At 40.6% G+C, this 17159-nt stretch overlaps 1 protein-coding gene across 3 annotated transcripts in view; it reads right to left on the bottom strand.

The window, feature by feature from the left end:
• Positions 1-10368, bottom strand: part of LOC148374510 (KN motif and ankyrin repeat domain-containing protein 4-like) — a 31018-nt gene extending 20650 nt beyond the window's left edge. For 2 of the 3 annotated variants that reach the window (XM_088337194.1, XM_088337186.1), the window contains exons 1-9: positions 10216-10368; positions 7538-7608; positions 6390-6442; positions 4142-5453; positions 3816-4058; positions 3649-3733; positions 3364-3583; positions 3153-3295; positions 1489-1689 (exon numbers count right to left, since the gene is read on the bottom strand). In XM_088337194.1, coding sequence (XP_088193320.1) covers positions 1489-1689; positions 3153-3295; positions 3364-3583; positions 3649-3733; positions 3816-4058; positions 4142-5453; positions 6390-6442; positions 7538-7575 — 2295 coding nt within the window. In that variant the 5' untranslated portion in view covers positions 7576-7608; positions 10216-10368. The remainder of the gene's footprint in view (positions 1-1488; positions 1690-3152; positions 3296-3363; positions 3584-3648; positions 3734-3815; positions 4059-4141; positions 5454-6389; positions 6443-7537; positions 7609-10215) is intronic. The other variant, XM_088337198.1, reaches the window with a different exon arrangement.
• Between the last annotated feature and the right edge of the window lie 6791 nt (positions 10369-17159).

Here is a 17159-nt window from a genome sequence, read left to right as displayed (position 1 = left end):
TTCGGCCAATTGCAGGCTTTGTTTTGCCCCTTTAGCCTATGCCAGCCTGTAAATGATAAAAAAAAAGATCCGCCCCCTTTACCTCCGAATAACTTTAGCCAATAGTGATCGATTCAACTGATGATTGATACATCTTTTTCGGCCAATTGCAGGCTTTGTTTTGCGCTTTTAGCCGATGCTAGCCTGTAAATGATAAAAAGGATCCGCCCCTTGACCTCCGAATAACTTTAGCCAATAGTGATTGATTCAAATGATGATTGACACATTGGTTAGCCAATGAAACGCCGGTAAATAAATCCCAGCATACACGGCGGACTACTTTGCGTTCGGGGGAAAATCTAGTTGGCGGCTGCTGCATTAATTGCAAGACTTTGCGACTTAATATTGATCCATAAATAAGGCTAACTGTATTATAAGGCGCATGGTCGGCTTCTGAAAAAAATAAAGGCTTTTAGGTGCGCCTTATAGTGCGGAAAATACGGTAAGTCTCATGTTATGTAAATACAAATTTCTTGACCTACCACCACCAGGGAGTGCTACATAATATAAACATAGTAGAAACATTGTTATAAGTTGCAGAATGAGTCTCAAGAAAAGCTTATTGGGACTGTAATTTGATTCAAAGCCAAAATAATCTCTTCCTGTAGGAGCTATAAATGCTAACATCCTTATTTTCATTTTAAATACAGCATATACATTTTTTCTGTTTTCCCTTGGAAATCACTGAATTTTCTCATTATATTATGGATATTATAAATACAATTAGTATGTAACATAATACTGTGCTGAGAGCTCTCAGTTAAAGAGTGAGGCACAGAATCTCCTTGCCTCGTGGCATTATTTTTCATTAATAAAGCACATCAAACAATACATTGCATGAGATTAAAACAGAAAATAAAAACAGATTTCATGAAACATAAATATTAGGGAATCTGGGGTCACAACTAAAATGAATTGATTCATTTATAAATGGTTACCATATGTTGAAGCATTCAATGGTAGTATTGCATTTCCGAATACATTTACCATATTTCCAGCTCTATAAAAGAGCACGAGATTATAAAACATACTTTGGAATCCCTGGCAAATTTAGGGTATTTGGATTATAGGCTTTTTGTTTTGACTTCCTTGACTTTTGTTCTTAAAAAGTTGTTGTTGTTGAAGTAATTTATTTGTTATACTGTTAAAGGTTTTACATCGAATTGTTTACACTATATCCGGTATTTACTAGTGTCGGATTGATACCAAAAAATACCAATATCGACCCCCCCCCCCCCCCCACACACACTGTACTGAATATGTCTTATTTACACAAAGGATCAATATGTTGAAGCCATAGTATTTTCTATCTTTCACTCAGTGGCTACAAGAAGATATTTACATTATGTTCTTTTGTGTACTTTGTTAGCTACGAAGTAGAAAACGCCCCCTCTGGGTGATCTACTTCCAGATCCATCGGCAGCATTTCGATTTAATTTGCAGTATCACCTGATCAGTCAGGGCGAGATCGCACTGGGTCCTCTCCAGCAGAAGGCGGGCGATGTGAGTGTACCCTCTCTCGGAAGCGAACATAAGAGCAGTTGTTCCTTGAGCATCCTGTACGTTAGCATCGGCGCCATAGCTCAGCAACAGGCGCACCATCACCACTCGCCCGTGTCGCACGGACAAGTGCAAAGCCGTCTGGCCCGTCTTTGAAAATGAAAAAAACAAAAAATTACGAAAAAGGAAGCAGTCTTGGGCAGCCCGGCGGACGAGTGGTCCACGGCATAGTTCTGGGGTTAAATCCAGCTGCCACCCTTACTGTGCGGAGTTTGCACGTTCTCCCCGTGCTTAGGTGGGTTTCCTCCAGGCACTCCGGTTTCCTTCCACATTCCAAAAACATGCATGTCAGGTTAATTGGCCGGTCCAAACTGTCCCTAGGTGTGAATGAGCGAGCGAATTGTCTGTCCCTGTGTGCCCTGCGACTGGCTGGCCACCAGTTCCGGGTGTCCCCTGCGCACTGGCCGAATATAGCTGGGGTGGGGTCCAGCAACCCTGCGACCCTACTGGGGTTAACCAGTGCAGATAATGGAAGGAGGCAATACTCATTTTTGGATTAATAATTTTGATTGTTCCATGATTGTTTATGGTGGATTCCTGACATCTGCTGGATCCTCTGAGTAACAGCAGGTTTGATGTGTGGTTTTATATTGTCTAAGAACCTCCTCAACTTAAAAATAGCATTCTCAAATGCTACTATGGGAAAATGATCCATTCTAAAATGTAATTCTAAATAAATACAAGCTCTGATATATAAACAAAAGGTTAATCGTCACTTTAAATCGCTGAAGTTTTTTTTTAGGACAAAAAATCATTAGTATTAATGAAAAGGTCATTTTTTACATGACAGGAATGATACATTCAATATAAACATCCACCCATTGTCTGCACCACTTATCCTCAGTAGGGTAGCTGGGGTGCTGGAGCCACACCCAGCTGTTTTTGGGCAGTGGGCAGGGGACACCCTTAACTGGTTGCCAGCCAGTTGCAGGGCACACACGGACAAACAACTCACTTGCTCGTTCACAATTTGGACCGGCCAATTAACCTGACAGGCATGTTTCTGGAATGCGGGAAGAAACCGGAGTGCCTGGAGGAAACCCACACAGACATGGGGAGAACATGCAAACTCCGGACAGGAAGGAAGGCTGGTAGCTGGATTTGAACCTATGACCTCGGAACTGTGGCGCGAACGCGCTAACCATCCATCCCCTGTGCCACCCCAAAATATAAACAGATTTTTTGATTACTCTATAAATAAAAAAACACATTTATCAAATTCCTCTTTGTTTGTTAAGAAGACAGCAATCATGTATACTGTGCTGTATTTTTTTTTAATCTATAGTCTTGATACTTCATTTTAATTATTTTACTATTTAAAATTAAAATCATGCAAAAAGAAATCTGCTTTTATGATGGGGAAAGAATCTTGAAATAAGCAAAATTGGCACATCATAGATCATTTAGTTTATTGTAAGTATTTGTATTCTAGCAACATAAATCATTCGTAAATTAAAAGAGACAATTCTTAGCCTTGAGTTGTGCTGTTTGTCTATCCCTCCTTTGGACGGATCCAAATTACAATGGTACATCACTTGGCCATTGGGATTTACCTGGCTTGAACGGGTGTTAATGCTGCCAAGCTCCATCAACCTGCGGACCACTTCCATGTCGCCAGGATTGTCAGGTGCCGTGAGCGAAGCCAGCATCACTGCTGTGTAACCTGCTTTATTCTGGAAGTTCACGTCACTTAGTCCTACAAAATAGCTACATATCGTTATCATCGCCTAGCTGTACGTTAGTTACTTCAAGGACATTTTGTACCTGTGTCCAGCAGCAGACCGACAATACCATACTTGCAGTGAGAGATACTGTAATGGAGGACTGTGTTGCCGTTATCATCGGCAAGGTTGACAAGGAATGCCAAAAGTGAAGGTGTTGTCCTTTTGACCTCTCGCAAGTACACAGCCACTTTACTGGCCTCAGAACTTGCTTCTGCAGCTGTACTGAACCAGTCCTGGAAAAGCAGGACGAGTGCCGTCCTCTGTGATAAAAACAAGGAAATGGATTCAGTGACATGAGATCTATAAAAAATATAAACATACGTACCGTGTCATTTGTAGGGTTCTCAATGTTGTCCATGTGTTCGTTGAGGAAGTGACACGCTGACATAAAGTCCACATTCACAGTCTCACTTGTTCGAAAAGGTAGAATGAGAGATTTTAAGGCCAAGCATGGAAAAAGAGAAACACCTTAGTGTGTTGGGACTCTCTCACCTGTCTTGAGTTGCTGTCTTGGAACCAGAGTCGCCCTCCATCTGTTTTCCTGAGGGTTCGGACGTTTCCGCTGCCGCATCATTTCCAACAGATGGCGACCCTCCATCTGTTCTTTCTAATCCTATTCCATGCGATATTGCCATCTTCTCCTGTTCTGTTTCTGCTTGGGTGTCCGCCATATCCCGGGGACTGATGCAGATATCTGCTGTGCTCGCTGGACCATCAAGAGCATTGTGTTTGCATCTATACAATATGTAAGGGACGGAAAATATGAGAGAAGATAACACGAAATGAAATTGCAAAAATGAATCCCTAAAATCACTAACCCCTCCATGTTGAGGTCATCTCCATGAAAAACAGATTGTCCCTTGTGGTCTTTGTCCTGGCTGTAGTGGGGAGTGAGAATCTCCATGAGTCCCATAATCTGCTGCTGGAGAGTAATCACTTCCGGGCATTTCTCTTCACTCAAAGATTCCCAAAGCTGATTCAGGAGTCGCCTGATCGTATTTATATGGTGGACGACCATAGATGAGTCAACGGAAACCTTCATCGGCAGACCACTTTTGGAGGACTCAACATTGTCTTCAGGGTGAGTTCTTTCACCATTCCTCGTGATCTCATCCTCTTGATCTAACACCACCCTCTCTGCTCTGACCCAAACCCCTGGAGTTGTGCTGAAGTGTTTGATCCGTTCGTCTTTGCTTTTGCTTTCCCTCTGGATCTGCTTCAGCCTACCTGTTACCCTGTGAAGGTCCGACTCAGTTTCGTGTAGCTTCTGCTCCAGCATGGCGACCTTAGCTTGAAGCGACGTCACTGTCAGAAGCTCATCTAGATCTGTGCTCATTCTCCACTCGGGCCTATGTTTACCACATGGTTCATTCTGTAAGTTTTTTATCTTGCAATGGGTCCCATTAACAGAGAGTGATGGAATTTGTGATTGGAGCATTTCTTTTTCCTCCTGCAGCTGGCTTATCTGTGCTCTGAGGTCCGGAATAACCCGTACTTCGCTTTCCAGTTCCTTTACATGTTGTAAGGCACCTCTTAGGTGCCTCAGTAGTTGTGAGCAATCCTCTGTGTAAGGACCCTCTGAGGAGTCAAAGATATCATCACAAGACTTGTTTCTATCTCTTAGGAAACTGTTGAAACGTTTTAAGCCTCCCAATTCCTCAGTTGTCTCAAGTCCTTGTCTCAAAAGCACCGTCTGGGGGAGACTGGAGGCGCGGAGGAGATTCGGCCGGATGTGCTCCCCTAACGGTTGCTCATCAAATTCACGGATTTTGGCCTCGATTTCCGCTCTGCCTCGTGGTGAAATGGATGACCTGTAGTCACGCAGCCAGGAAGTGGAGCTGTTATGGAGGTCATTGGGCTGTCGAGGCCTGGAACCAAGTGCTCCGGTGGATCCCCAAGGGCTTGGACGGTAACTGTACCCTGAAGGGTTAAGGTACCGAGGGAGGGTGCTAGCCCGGGTGCCTTTACTGTGACGCTGAATCGAAATTCTTTTGATGGTTCGCCCTTTCTCAATGTCATCAACGTATTTCAGGAAGTCCAAGTCTAGATAGAAACCATACGGGGTTTCTACTGAATATGGAAGTTTCCCTTTAATGGCAATTTCTGATAATTTTGTAGGCTGTGTTTTTCCTGAGAACGTTAAAACAGCATCTTTAACAAAACAGTTAAGTCTAACTGTAATGCTCCGACTAAAAAAACGATTTCGAAGAGCCAGTTCTTAAGAGTGCTTCCCTGTGTCATTGCTTGACCATACCTTTTTTCTGGTCTATTTAATCACCTCAATACCAGAGTGTCACTTACACCCTCTATTAATTTTCCATAAAAATGTTGGTGCCAATGTAACTTGTTCCCATGAAATCAATTAAAAGTAATTATTAGCACTTTAAAAATGGATGTAGTTGTAAAAAAAAAAAAACTTGTAAAGAAGTCTCATCTCATCTCATTAGCTACACCGCTTATCCTGAGTAGGGTCGTGGGGGTGCTGGAGCCCATCCCAGCAAACATCGGGCAGTGGGCAGGGAACACCCTGAACTGGTTGCCAGCCAATCGCAGGGCACACAGAGACAGACAACTCATTCGCTCATTCACACCTAGGGACAATTTGGACCGGCCAATTCACCTGAAATGCATGTTTTTGGAATGTGGGAGGAAACCGGAGTGCCCGGAGGAAACCCGCGCAAGCACGGGGAGAACATACAAACTCCGCACAGGAAGTCTGGAGCTGGATTTGAACCCACGACAGGTTACCAAGACATGAAGTCATTTAGAATAAATGTGGCTGTAAAAAAAATCTTGAAAAATTGAAAAAGCAAAATGTACAGTATTTGAAAAAAGAGACATTTGCAAAAAGAGACATTTGCAAATGTCTTTGATCCTGCCTGATCTCATACTCTGCTTGATTTTTTTGTTTTATTTTTAGAGTTTGGATGTGGATTTTAGACTAAGAGAATTTGAAAACATCTAACCCTGATCTATTTCCAAGATTTTGCCTTTAATTCCATTGTATTCTTTTATTTTTTTAACCTGGATTTTCATTTTAGACAAAAAGGTTTTGAAGGATCTTACCATTATGTATGTCCATCATTTTGCTTGTGCGTTTTTTTTCACATTGAAGGTGCCTGTCAATGAGAAGAAAATAAATGAAATAAAAGTCAAAAGAACAAACAAACGTGATTATTTTATAAAAACACAAATGTTGAATACCGTGATTACATAATAACTATGTTAATGGGTGTTGGGGAAAAACAACTAAGCTATTACAACCCTGGGAGTCTTTAATGTTTTAGTTGTTGTATATGTGGTTACACTCATCATTTGTAAGCTGGCTCCTGACACTGTTTTAGCTTTGCTCACAAAACGCAAACAATTAATAGTTTTTGCTTTTCCTTTCTGTTTGCCTAAGAGATATTCTTCTGATGTTTTTTTTTCCTCCCACTGATTCATTTCTTCCAGGCTTGTTATTCTCTTCTGGCACGTCTGATCTTCGCTTGATTACTACTCTGCTGTCCAGGATGGGAGACGAGAATAACAAACTATGTTTTAAGCCCTGCAACTATGACCAACAGAAAAAAGGAGGAACATAAATCTGTAGCCATACAAGTATTGTTATGACTCATTGCTTCCCTCCCTTTATGGTTTTCTCTTTTTCTGAATCATAGATTTGATTTTATAAAATATCAGAGTTCATTTACATCTCAATCTTCACCTTCATGCATTAGGTGAAGAAGGGCCAGAATTGTCACAAACTGTGTAAAATTTCTTTGTAAACTAAGATCCTGAAAGGGCATCACAGTATGAATTTGGAAGGTCAAAAATCTCCACTAACAGCACACAGTATTCATTTCAGCTTTAGTTGTATCCCTCAAAAATAAAGACTGCAGAGACCAGAGACCTTGTGATTTTCAGATTTGGTGGTCATTAGAAGCAGTGTTTTCTAATTTCAAATAGAGTCTTTCTATTTGATGTTCATCGGAAATTTTCTGTGGGAATCTAATCTAATCTAATAATTTATTCTATTATAATCATAAACACCTATTTATGAATAGATCAATTGGAACTTTGATTTTTTTTTTACATCCTTTAACTCACAGCCAGTTAATACTATTAATAAAATCCGTATTTGAATTTTCTTTGTCCTTAAATAGTTAAAATTTTATATTAGCCATTTAGTTAACTAAGAATTATGATCTCCTTCCCAATGCCGCCCCACTGACCTTGTGCTTCCCGTTCCTTTCTCCAGAGCACCAACCATCAACCACTGAGGCAGTCTGCAATGCCAGCTATGCTGTAAACAACCAACACAAAGTCCTTTGCTGGGAAATTATACCTCCCCTTTACTTAAAATCTCATAAATAAACCTCAGAAGACAGAATACGTGGATAATGTGTGTATGGAGCTCAACCAGGCAGATTTAATACTGTGGAGTAGGCATGAGTATACTAGATGCCATTAGTCTTTTCTTTAATCCAGCCAGCGGAAAGAAAACAAAAAAAAATGTGGCAAAATTTAGTGTTAACTACAGTTATTTTTTGTTTATTCCTTTTCATGCAATGTCTGGTTTTCTTATATAGATGGTACACTCAAACCACATTGAATATTGAGTTCAATATCCACCCCCCACACCTGGGTGGTTTTACACAAGTGCGATCTGAACTACTGTGAGAACTTTTGTGGATGCATAGAAGCCATCGTGTAACTTGAACGAGTAGTTTATCAACATGGCTTCTCATTTTGGTTTCATTTCTTTTTTCAGTTTCCCATTTAATTAGCCGTGCTGTAAAAATGATAGGACCAAAGAAAAGAGGACAGTGCACTGGAAAAAAAAAGTGATATCAATCAGTGTTAAATATGAAAATTTTTGAATGTTTTCTTTTAGACTGGCACTGAATACGCTATGTTCTGAATGCCTGGTGGTCTTTATTGCTGGCAGGAATCTTCCAGCGTGTATTCTCGCATGTCTTAACTCAGCCCATATACGTGGTGAAGATGCAGATATTATCTTTCACCATCTTCATTAGTGGATAATTACTGGTTTGAATCCACTTAATAGTATTCAACAAAGGAACAGTGTGTAATATTTAGTGCCTCTTAGTGGTACCAAGAAGCTTCATTCAGTAAAAGAAAAAAAACTTTTGAATTATAGGCAAAATATTCCTGAACTATCAGACCGATGTTAATGTTTTATGTATTTTACTAGGTTGCGAAAATTTCATTTCTTTTACATAGCGGAATCCATACCCGCTAGTCACCACCATGTTTTGATGACATCTTGCTGCCACGCTGTGAGCATTTGACTCTGGCTTTTTTATGCATTCAATAATACAGTGTCATCTAGTGGTCAAATATTACACAATGTACCTTTAAGCGAAAAAAAGCATCCTAATTTAGAATTACAATCGATGTTGTACAGTAAAAGGATTAATTACGTTAATATTTCCAAACATTTATAAGCATAAGTAAATATGCTTTATGTCTGTATTACAAAACAAGTATGGAGTGAATTAATGCATTTTACCTACTCAACACTTAACAAATATCACCTTTTGGAATGTTTCTGTTCTTAATCAAAGGAATCGAGTGAGCCAGCTCAGCCTCTCAGGTTCCTCTTTTTAAATATAGTCATGCATTTCTCCCTCACTCACTTGACCACCAAAGAAAAACAATTGCAACTGGGTTAGGAATCTCCCAAGAGTCATCCCCAAACAATTTTCATTACCATAGCACACGTTGGGTTGCCTGTGCTCGGAGCTTTTGGAAAAAAAGCCCCACAAGAAATGAGCGTAAAATAGTCTCTTCACCCCAAAGAGGCCCGACCACACATCACCACTGCCACCGTGCAACCATAGTTAAATATCAAGAGTGAGTTGAATGGCCTTGGGGTTTTCCAAACCAATGTTTTTGTGTTATTTAGTGGAACTGCGTCATATTGTAGTTTACTGGAATTCCGCAGTGGGTTACTGTTTGTCAAATCGTTCAAATCAAACTTTATATGGCACAGGATTCTAAAACTATATGATGAACGTGACGGCAGAATCAAAACAGTGTTTTGGCTCATTCCAAAACCAAGATGGCACCTTTTAAAAAAAACAATTCATTATGAATTTTACATTAGCTATTTGTGAGGTTTCTCATAATGGGCCAAAATGTCTTATTCTATTTGATGATATCATGACATTCCTCCTGTTAACCATCCATAAATATTGTTGAGTGTCTGGCATTTTAATGCGGTGCCTCCACTAGTTGAATTTGTGTGGTAATCCTTCAGTTGTGTCGGGTTACCTCCAGATAGGACAAATACCACCTACAGGTAATTAGCATGGTCCTGAAGCCTAAAAATGCACTTTTTTCCTCTCCCAATAGTCATCTGTAATACGGTAAGCCGTCTCGTTTTTACAATATTTCTTCTCTTCCTAGAAAATCCTCCCTTTCCACCACTTTCTGGCTGCACATTCAGCATTTTTGTCAGCCCTTAACTGGAATGGATTCCAATTCTAAAACCCTCAGTTTGTCTCCCCCTTTTTGTGGTATGACTGCCTTGTATTTCACCCTGCGGCCAGTGGTATGGTGTCGGACTGTCCTGTCAAAGAATGCTGGCGCTCCCCAACAGGAGGAGAGCGAGTCTTGTGGCGCGGCATCCAAGCCGCACTGTGCGGTATGCACGGACAAAATTCATACCTTGAAACAGCTGCCAGACGCTCCAAAAAAGAAAGAACGCCGTAAACGTTTGCAGCTTTGCCATGCGATTGTAAAGACGTATATCATAAAATAGTGTTACGGTGTGAAAATATCTTACAATATCAAAGCACCGTTATCCCCTTAAAATGTGCAACACATTTTTCTGCCTGAATTTAGAGAATGTATTCCTATACAACCATAAAAAATACAAACTTACCTTAAAAAAACTTCTTTCTGTTAATGATGCCAGTATAAATTGTGCCCACTTTGGTCAATGTGCTTGTATGTCTGTGTCCTGAGCTGTCAGGGAGATCGACATGCCCGAGCCAACGTGCATTCAGCCTCCTCCATAACAGAAGCGAGCTTTGCTTCTGTGTGAAACACCAAGCAAGAAGCAGGGAGGAGCTTACAAGCATACCGGCCTCCTCAAAACGTTCTAACAATCCCGATGCAGTTCGCTGAGGAAGCCATATGTTCTTCTGGAGGCTTGGTTTTATAACATTATCAAGGACTCTTCTGACCTCGCCTACCACCACTTTGATCCGTTTTGCTACAGATTCTTTAAAACAAGGACTCAAGTCTCAGAGACACTGTCTTTCTAAAGGCCAACACCACCCTAAAGAAGCATGCAAAACTGTAAACAATATACATCTTGCTAGTTGCATTGAAAAATGGGTCAAGTCAAGTCACATTTATTTATTAAAAAAAGTCTCAAAGGACTGCACAGGCCACAATTACAAAACCCCCTGATCTAAAACCTACATCAGGGCAAATTAAAAACTCAAATAAGAAACCTTAAGAAGAGGCCACACATGAGGTAATCCCCCCTTCCAGGATGACCAGACTGCAATTAAAGTTGCTTGGGTAACAATACAGAAGACCTAGTGAACATAAACAATAAAGATAGGTAATAACAGAAATGGTTAAAAAAGAGAGTCCAAAGCATTGACAATGCAGCTTCCCTTCTCAGACGGCTGGTCAATGCGGATGATGAAATGTCTCAGATCCAGGTGCTGGTCCACTGACTCACCCAGTTTTGTCCTTCTCCCTCACTCCGCCACCAACTAAGCATCTGGAAAAGACAGAAAAACAAAAGTATGATGAAGGCATCAATCATAAGTAAATGGTAAATGGTCTGCATTTCTATAGCGCTTTTCAAGTCAATGAAGACCTCCCAAAGCGCTTTACAATGTGCTTTACACTTACCCATTCACACACACACTCCCACACCAATAGGGAGTCAGCCATACAAGGCCCCTACCTGCTTATTGGGGGCATTAGGGATTCAGTGTCTTGCCCAAGGACACTTCGACATATTACATGGAGGAGCCGGGAATCGAACCTGCAACCTCTTGATCCCAAGACGAGCGACAGTTTAAGCTATTGAATATAAATGTGTCTTAAGTCTTGATTTAACCACTTCCACTGAGGTTGCGGATTTTATTTCAGGGTGCAGAGCATTCCACAGCCCTGGGACCTGAATGGAGAATGCTCTTGAGCCTGTGGATTTCTTCTTGGCTCTTGGAGTCACACATAGACTCATATCATATTTCTCAAATAATTACGGAATTACTGTTGGTGCTAAATGGTATTGCATTACTTAACATTGCATTTTTGTTATGATGCACTATTTTCATTGCACTATTGTTACAACTTAGGCTAGTATCCAAGCATAACCCTGTAAACGGGTTTGCCCATTTATCGTGACATTCTCTTATTGTTATTTTTTCACTCATAAGTGTTTACATGTTTATCCTGAAGTGCCATGTCTTAACTTCTTGCAAATAATATTCAGTATTTTGTTATAAATTACAATAAAGATGATTGAATTTAATTCAGTTGATGTCATGATGTGATAAGACGGGACATTTATTCAAGTAGAGTGAAAAAAAGTCGTCCCCCCTCCCTCTGATCAACCCAACTGGAACTCCCTTGTTGAGAACACGTAACTGTATGCGTTGCTGCAGCATATGGAAGATCATACGGCTCGTGCCATGTGTAGAAGGCATACCTTTCATTCTTTGTGGATAATCTTACCAAATCCAGCCCTTCATGCCAGGAACAAAGGATATCAACTACTCTTCATAAGCACACAAAGCTTTAATTTATCAATATTTTTTGCACACTATTTTGCCCTATCGTCATAAATTACAATATTTACTTGAGGAAGTGATCCAGCAAAACACTGCAATCATAAAACTGCTTATACTGTAGATCAGTTTTGTCATAGTTAAATGGGCGAAGAGATAAAAATGTGGGCTGCATTTTTAAAATAATATATAAAGTGTACTGAACCTAAGATGACCTACTGACAAGCTAACAAATAACTTACATTACATGAAGGACTGTTTTGTCAAGACCGGTACGAGCAGTGGACTCAAATGCGTAATGTTTGACACGATGCTTTATTGAGGGAAGTCAGGGCTAGAGGAAAAAACAACAACGATCCGGTGCTCGCTGGGCAGGAGGCGTAAGAAGCCCTCGCGAATGAAGCGTGGTCGGAGATCGGAAGTAAGTCGGGCAGCCGGGACGGGAGAACGGAGCATGGCCGGAGATCGGAAGAAAGTCGGGTAACCAGAGACGACCAGGAAGCCAAGGACAGACGAGCAGGATACAGGACAGGAGGGGACAGACGAGAGCCAGAGTCAAAAATACTTGCCTTGCATGTGCATGTGCGGAGGTTTGCTGACAGACTGACAAGGACTGAATGAGAATGACGTGTTTGAATAGGAGAAAAACTAATTCGGGAACGAGTGGCAGCTGGGGCTAAACGAGTGAGCGCAGGTGAAAGCAATTGGCAAATCATGACGATTTTCTTATGGCTCTGTCAGTAATCTTTTTTTAACAGGCACAATAGACACATGTATTGGATTAAAAACAAATCTCCTTGACCTAAGTATCATATTAAAAAAGACGCTATTATTCATGTACCATCAGTAAACCTATTTTACCAAAATCAGGCTAAATTGCCTTCTAAGCAAAACAAATGGAAATAATCTGGCATTTACTCAACTGAAGTATGTTTTAATTAAAATTGGGTTAAACGTAAAGTACAATAAAAGCACAAAAATCTAATAAGCAAAAACAGCACTTTCTTCAAGGAGAAGTTATATATAATTTGAAAAAGATTCCTGGTGTATGATACGATATTAATCAAAATCATTTTAGAAGGCGGGCAGCACGGTGGCGCAGTGGTTAGCGCATGTGCGGCACAGTTCATGTCTTGGGAACCTCCTGCGTGGGTTCAAATCCAGCTCCAGAATTCCTGTGCGGAGTTTGTATGTTCTCCCCGTGCTTGCGTGGGTTTCCTCCGGGCACTCCGGTTTCCTCCCACATTCCAAAAACATGCATTTCAGGTGAATTGGCCGGTCCAAATTGTCCCTAGGTGTGAATGAGCGAGCGAGTTGTCTGTCCCTGTGTGCCCTGCGATTGGCTGGCAACCAGTTCAGGGTGTCCACTGCCCGATGATCGCTGGGATGGGCTCCAGCACCCCCGCGACCCTACTCAGGATAAGCGGTGTCGCTAATGAGATGAGATGAGATGAGATTTTAGAAGGCGTGGAAAATCTGGCTCACATTCGACATGCGTATATACTGCAGATTATGTGAACAGTGACATACTGCAGAAAATGCTTTACTCAGTTCTGCCAATATCATTCTTCCCTTTTTAAGTGTTAAGTCTAGATTTTATATATTTATATATTATATTTAAAAGGTCAGATAATAAATTCCAATCTCAAATTATATTCTATTTTAAATGAATTGAATCTCACATAGATATATTCTGGCGAGCCAAGTGTTTTTAAACAGTCCTTTCAAGTATGGGAAAGTTTCAAACTTCGTACTGACCAATTCTATTCTTAGAAAAGAACAATATTTCACCTTTTGTTTTACGGACTGCGACCTACCCGTGACTGGAATGCAGGGTGAACAGTCCATCGATTGTAAATACTTCAATTGTTGCAGTGGTGGTGCAGCCCCATCAGAAATCTGTAGAGCCCCAGTAAAGCCGCTCCAGAATCTTTATGGTACTGTATTTTAAAATATATCTAGTTATGATGGAAAACCTTCATAACATCCTGTAACAGTCATTGGTTTAATGTAGTCACCCTAGCTTGCACATTTTTCCTGGCTTTTTTTTTGTAATGCCAGACATTCTTCCGTAGGGTTTGTGGCTAGCTCAGGTCCAGCATTCCTGTGAGGTTCCATGTTCTCTGCATGCTCTGCAGGCACTCAGCTTCCATTTGGTCTTCCTCGTTTGGTTATATGTGTGAAAATGAGGACAAATGTATACATTATGAGTCCTACGATTTGAGAGTGACCAGTCTTTGGTGCACCACACCACATACTCAATGTTAACTGTGGAAACCCCAGTTCACCCATGACCCCAATTAAGAGGAATTGAAGAAAATTGATTGCTGGATGTTTTTGTGTGAGGTTTAAATCAACAAAGATCATGACATTCAAGTCTTTTGATTCCATTAGTTTATGTCTTGTTTGTTATAATAGGTTGAGTATTTTTGTTTCGCTCAGGATTATTATTATTTTTGTTGTGTACATTGAGGTGAATACACATGAGCCTAGTTCAAGCCATACAGAATTTGAGCTTCTTAAGTAGCTGCTTCCCTTCCTTGTGCGCTTGACTTTCCTGGAAGGATGGAAAACGAATCAATAAAGTATTGGGAAGAAAAAATACTTCTTTTCCATTACACAGGCAGACTACTGACTCCTTGCGGGATTGTGGTTCATAGCGAAGAGATCTTGTGGGGGTGGAGGGGTGGACTGCCTTTATAGCTTTGACAGATTGTACACATGCTGGGGAAAATCTGGCTGTCTTGCAAAACTAGTCTGTAGGTGTTTCAAAGAATGTTGCGTCACATATGAGTGTTTTGGGGTTGGTAAAATTTTAGGTCAAAGCAGTAAAGCCAGCCAGCCTCCAATACACTCTGCTAGGGGGAGTTGCCTTTTGGTTGAAAGTTCACTTTCAGGGAAGTCAACGTAGTTAAATTATATTTCACAAGCAACAAGTCCTACGCGATGATTTGGGAATGGGGAGCATTCACCGAGGCCTTTATCATTTTATGGTTCTTCCCCTGTATGTGACAGAAAATAATTGAGAAGCGCTAGGCTACACCAACTGTTTTCTCCTAGATGGTAAATGGTTAGCATTTATATAGCCCTATTGAAGTCACTGGAGACTTCCCAAAATGCTTTAAACCGTGCTTCACACTTACCCATTCTCACACACACACACACACACACACACACACACACACACACACACACACACACACACACACACACACACACACACACACACACACACACACACACACACACACACACACACACACACACACACCCACCCACACACACACACACACACACACACACACACACACACATAATGGCATCAGCTATGTAAGGCACCTTACGTATATATCTATACCTCGTCATTTAACTCTGAATCGATCCTGTGATCTCTCGGCCCCAAGACAAGCGCTCTACCTCCTAAGCCACTGCCGCCAAAGACTGATTGTATGGCCCAGAGCCTGCAACTCTCATCTTGATGTTGTCCAGGTAGTATTCGGAGCCAGACAACAAGTAAAGGAGGAAATGTGATGGGCTAAAATTTAGAAAGAACGCAGCTAAATGCTTAAGTATGAAAGAAGAATTTTATAATCAGTGCAGCCAGGAAGAAACAATAAAAGACAATTTGGCCTTATAATGTATCATAAGTATTGATGGACAAAATATAATTACCATCACATGATTCAGATATTTTTGGGGGCCAGTGTAAAAGGACTTGCAGGCCCTCACCATCCACCTCTGGTAAAATGTCATCATTTACTACAAAAGAACGGCTCAGACCAGAATTCAGATTTTCGGAACAATACAAATGAATCGTTTCATGACTAGTGACATACGAACTTCCCTGTATACATGGAGTATAAGAGTAATCAAACTAAAATGGAGACGAGGGAGTGATGTTCTTACCCAAATAGACATTTCTGCAACCAACTTTTGACATTAATTGATGTCACACATCACAATCAATGAAGTACCGTTCAATTCCTCCTGTATCCAAAAGTCTGCTCCACAGCTGTGTCCCGTGTATTTACAGTACAAGTAGTGCTCATACGAGGCTTGCTAGAAGCATGGATTTGTACAATACTGAATATGTTTGGATACAATTGTGGAATTTACACTGTAGTGGCAGAAAATTAAATGGAAATATCTTGAAGAAATCTACCTGCATTTTTAGCAAGCAAGCAAGCAAGCCGTAATTTGTGGGTATAAATCTTTTTTGTACGACACAGTTTTTTTGCGGGACTAAAATATCCCTGATAAGGGATCGATTATTTCAAGGGGTATACATGAGTAATCCGAAAATAAAAATGAATAACCAAAGCATTTCAATCAAACTACTCACTGTTAATCTAAATCGGATTCCTGTGCGCATTTACGCGGCTTTACATAAGTGGACAATTGTCTGCAAGTAAATGTACCCACTCACTATGCTTACATCCAAGGACGTCGAAGCTATGTCAGAATTTTGGTTTCCGAAATCAATCGGATTAACCCCTTCACAAGAGAACACGTTGAGGAGTACTCCTATTTATGTTTATATATCCAGTACAGAGATGAAACCCCATCAAAAACACATTTACACAAATAAAGAATTGTATCCATTTTGTCCAAATCTTATCTATTTGTGATTTACTTATTTATTATTTCTTGGGATGCTATGCCAATGATACTTAGTAAAGCACCAATAAAGTACTGAACTAAACTGTTGAATATATGCTGATGTTTAAAAGCAACTGATGATTCAGAATCTGGCATTAATGTTCTTTCACTGCGCCTGCTAGGCGGCGGTCAAATCCAAATTTGCTTTTGAAAGAATATTTATGGGTTACTCAATAGGAATAGTAGTCAATAAGCCTCGACCTTATTGAATATCACATCTGTCTGACATGTGTAGCATGCTGAGATATGCTAATGAGAAACGTTAAAGGACTCGAAGCAGTTTGAATTTTAAAGTTGGTGTATGAAACAAGAAGAGGCTCCTTTTGTACAGGAATCGATGTGATCCAAGTTAATCATTAGCACACTTGCAACAGTATATAAAGCTCACAATGTTGCCCCCGCGGCCCTTGGA

The sequence above is a fragment of the Urocampus carinirostris genome, chromosome 1 (assembly GCF_059441175.1).
Source record: "Urocampus carinirostris isolate Australia breed hairy pipefish chromosome 1, RoL_Ucar_1.0, whole genome shotgun sequence".
Classification (NCBI taxonomy): domain Eukaryota; kingdom Metazoa; phylum Chordata; class Actinopteri; order Syngnathiformes; family Syngnathidae; genus Urocampus; species Urocampus carinirostris.
The sequence above is the reverse complement of the archived record's forward strand: the minus strand, read 5'-3'. Positions and strand labels throughout refer to the sequence as shown.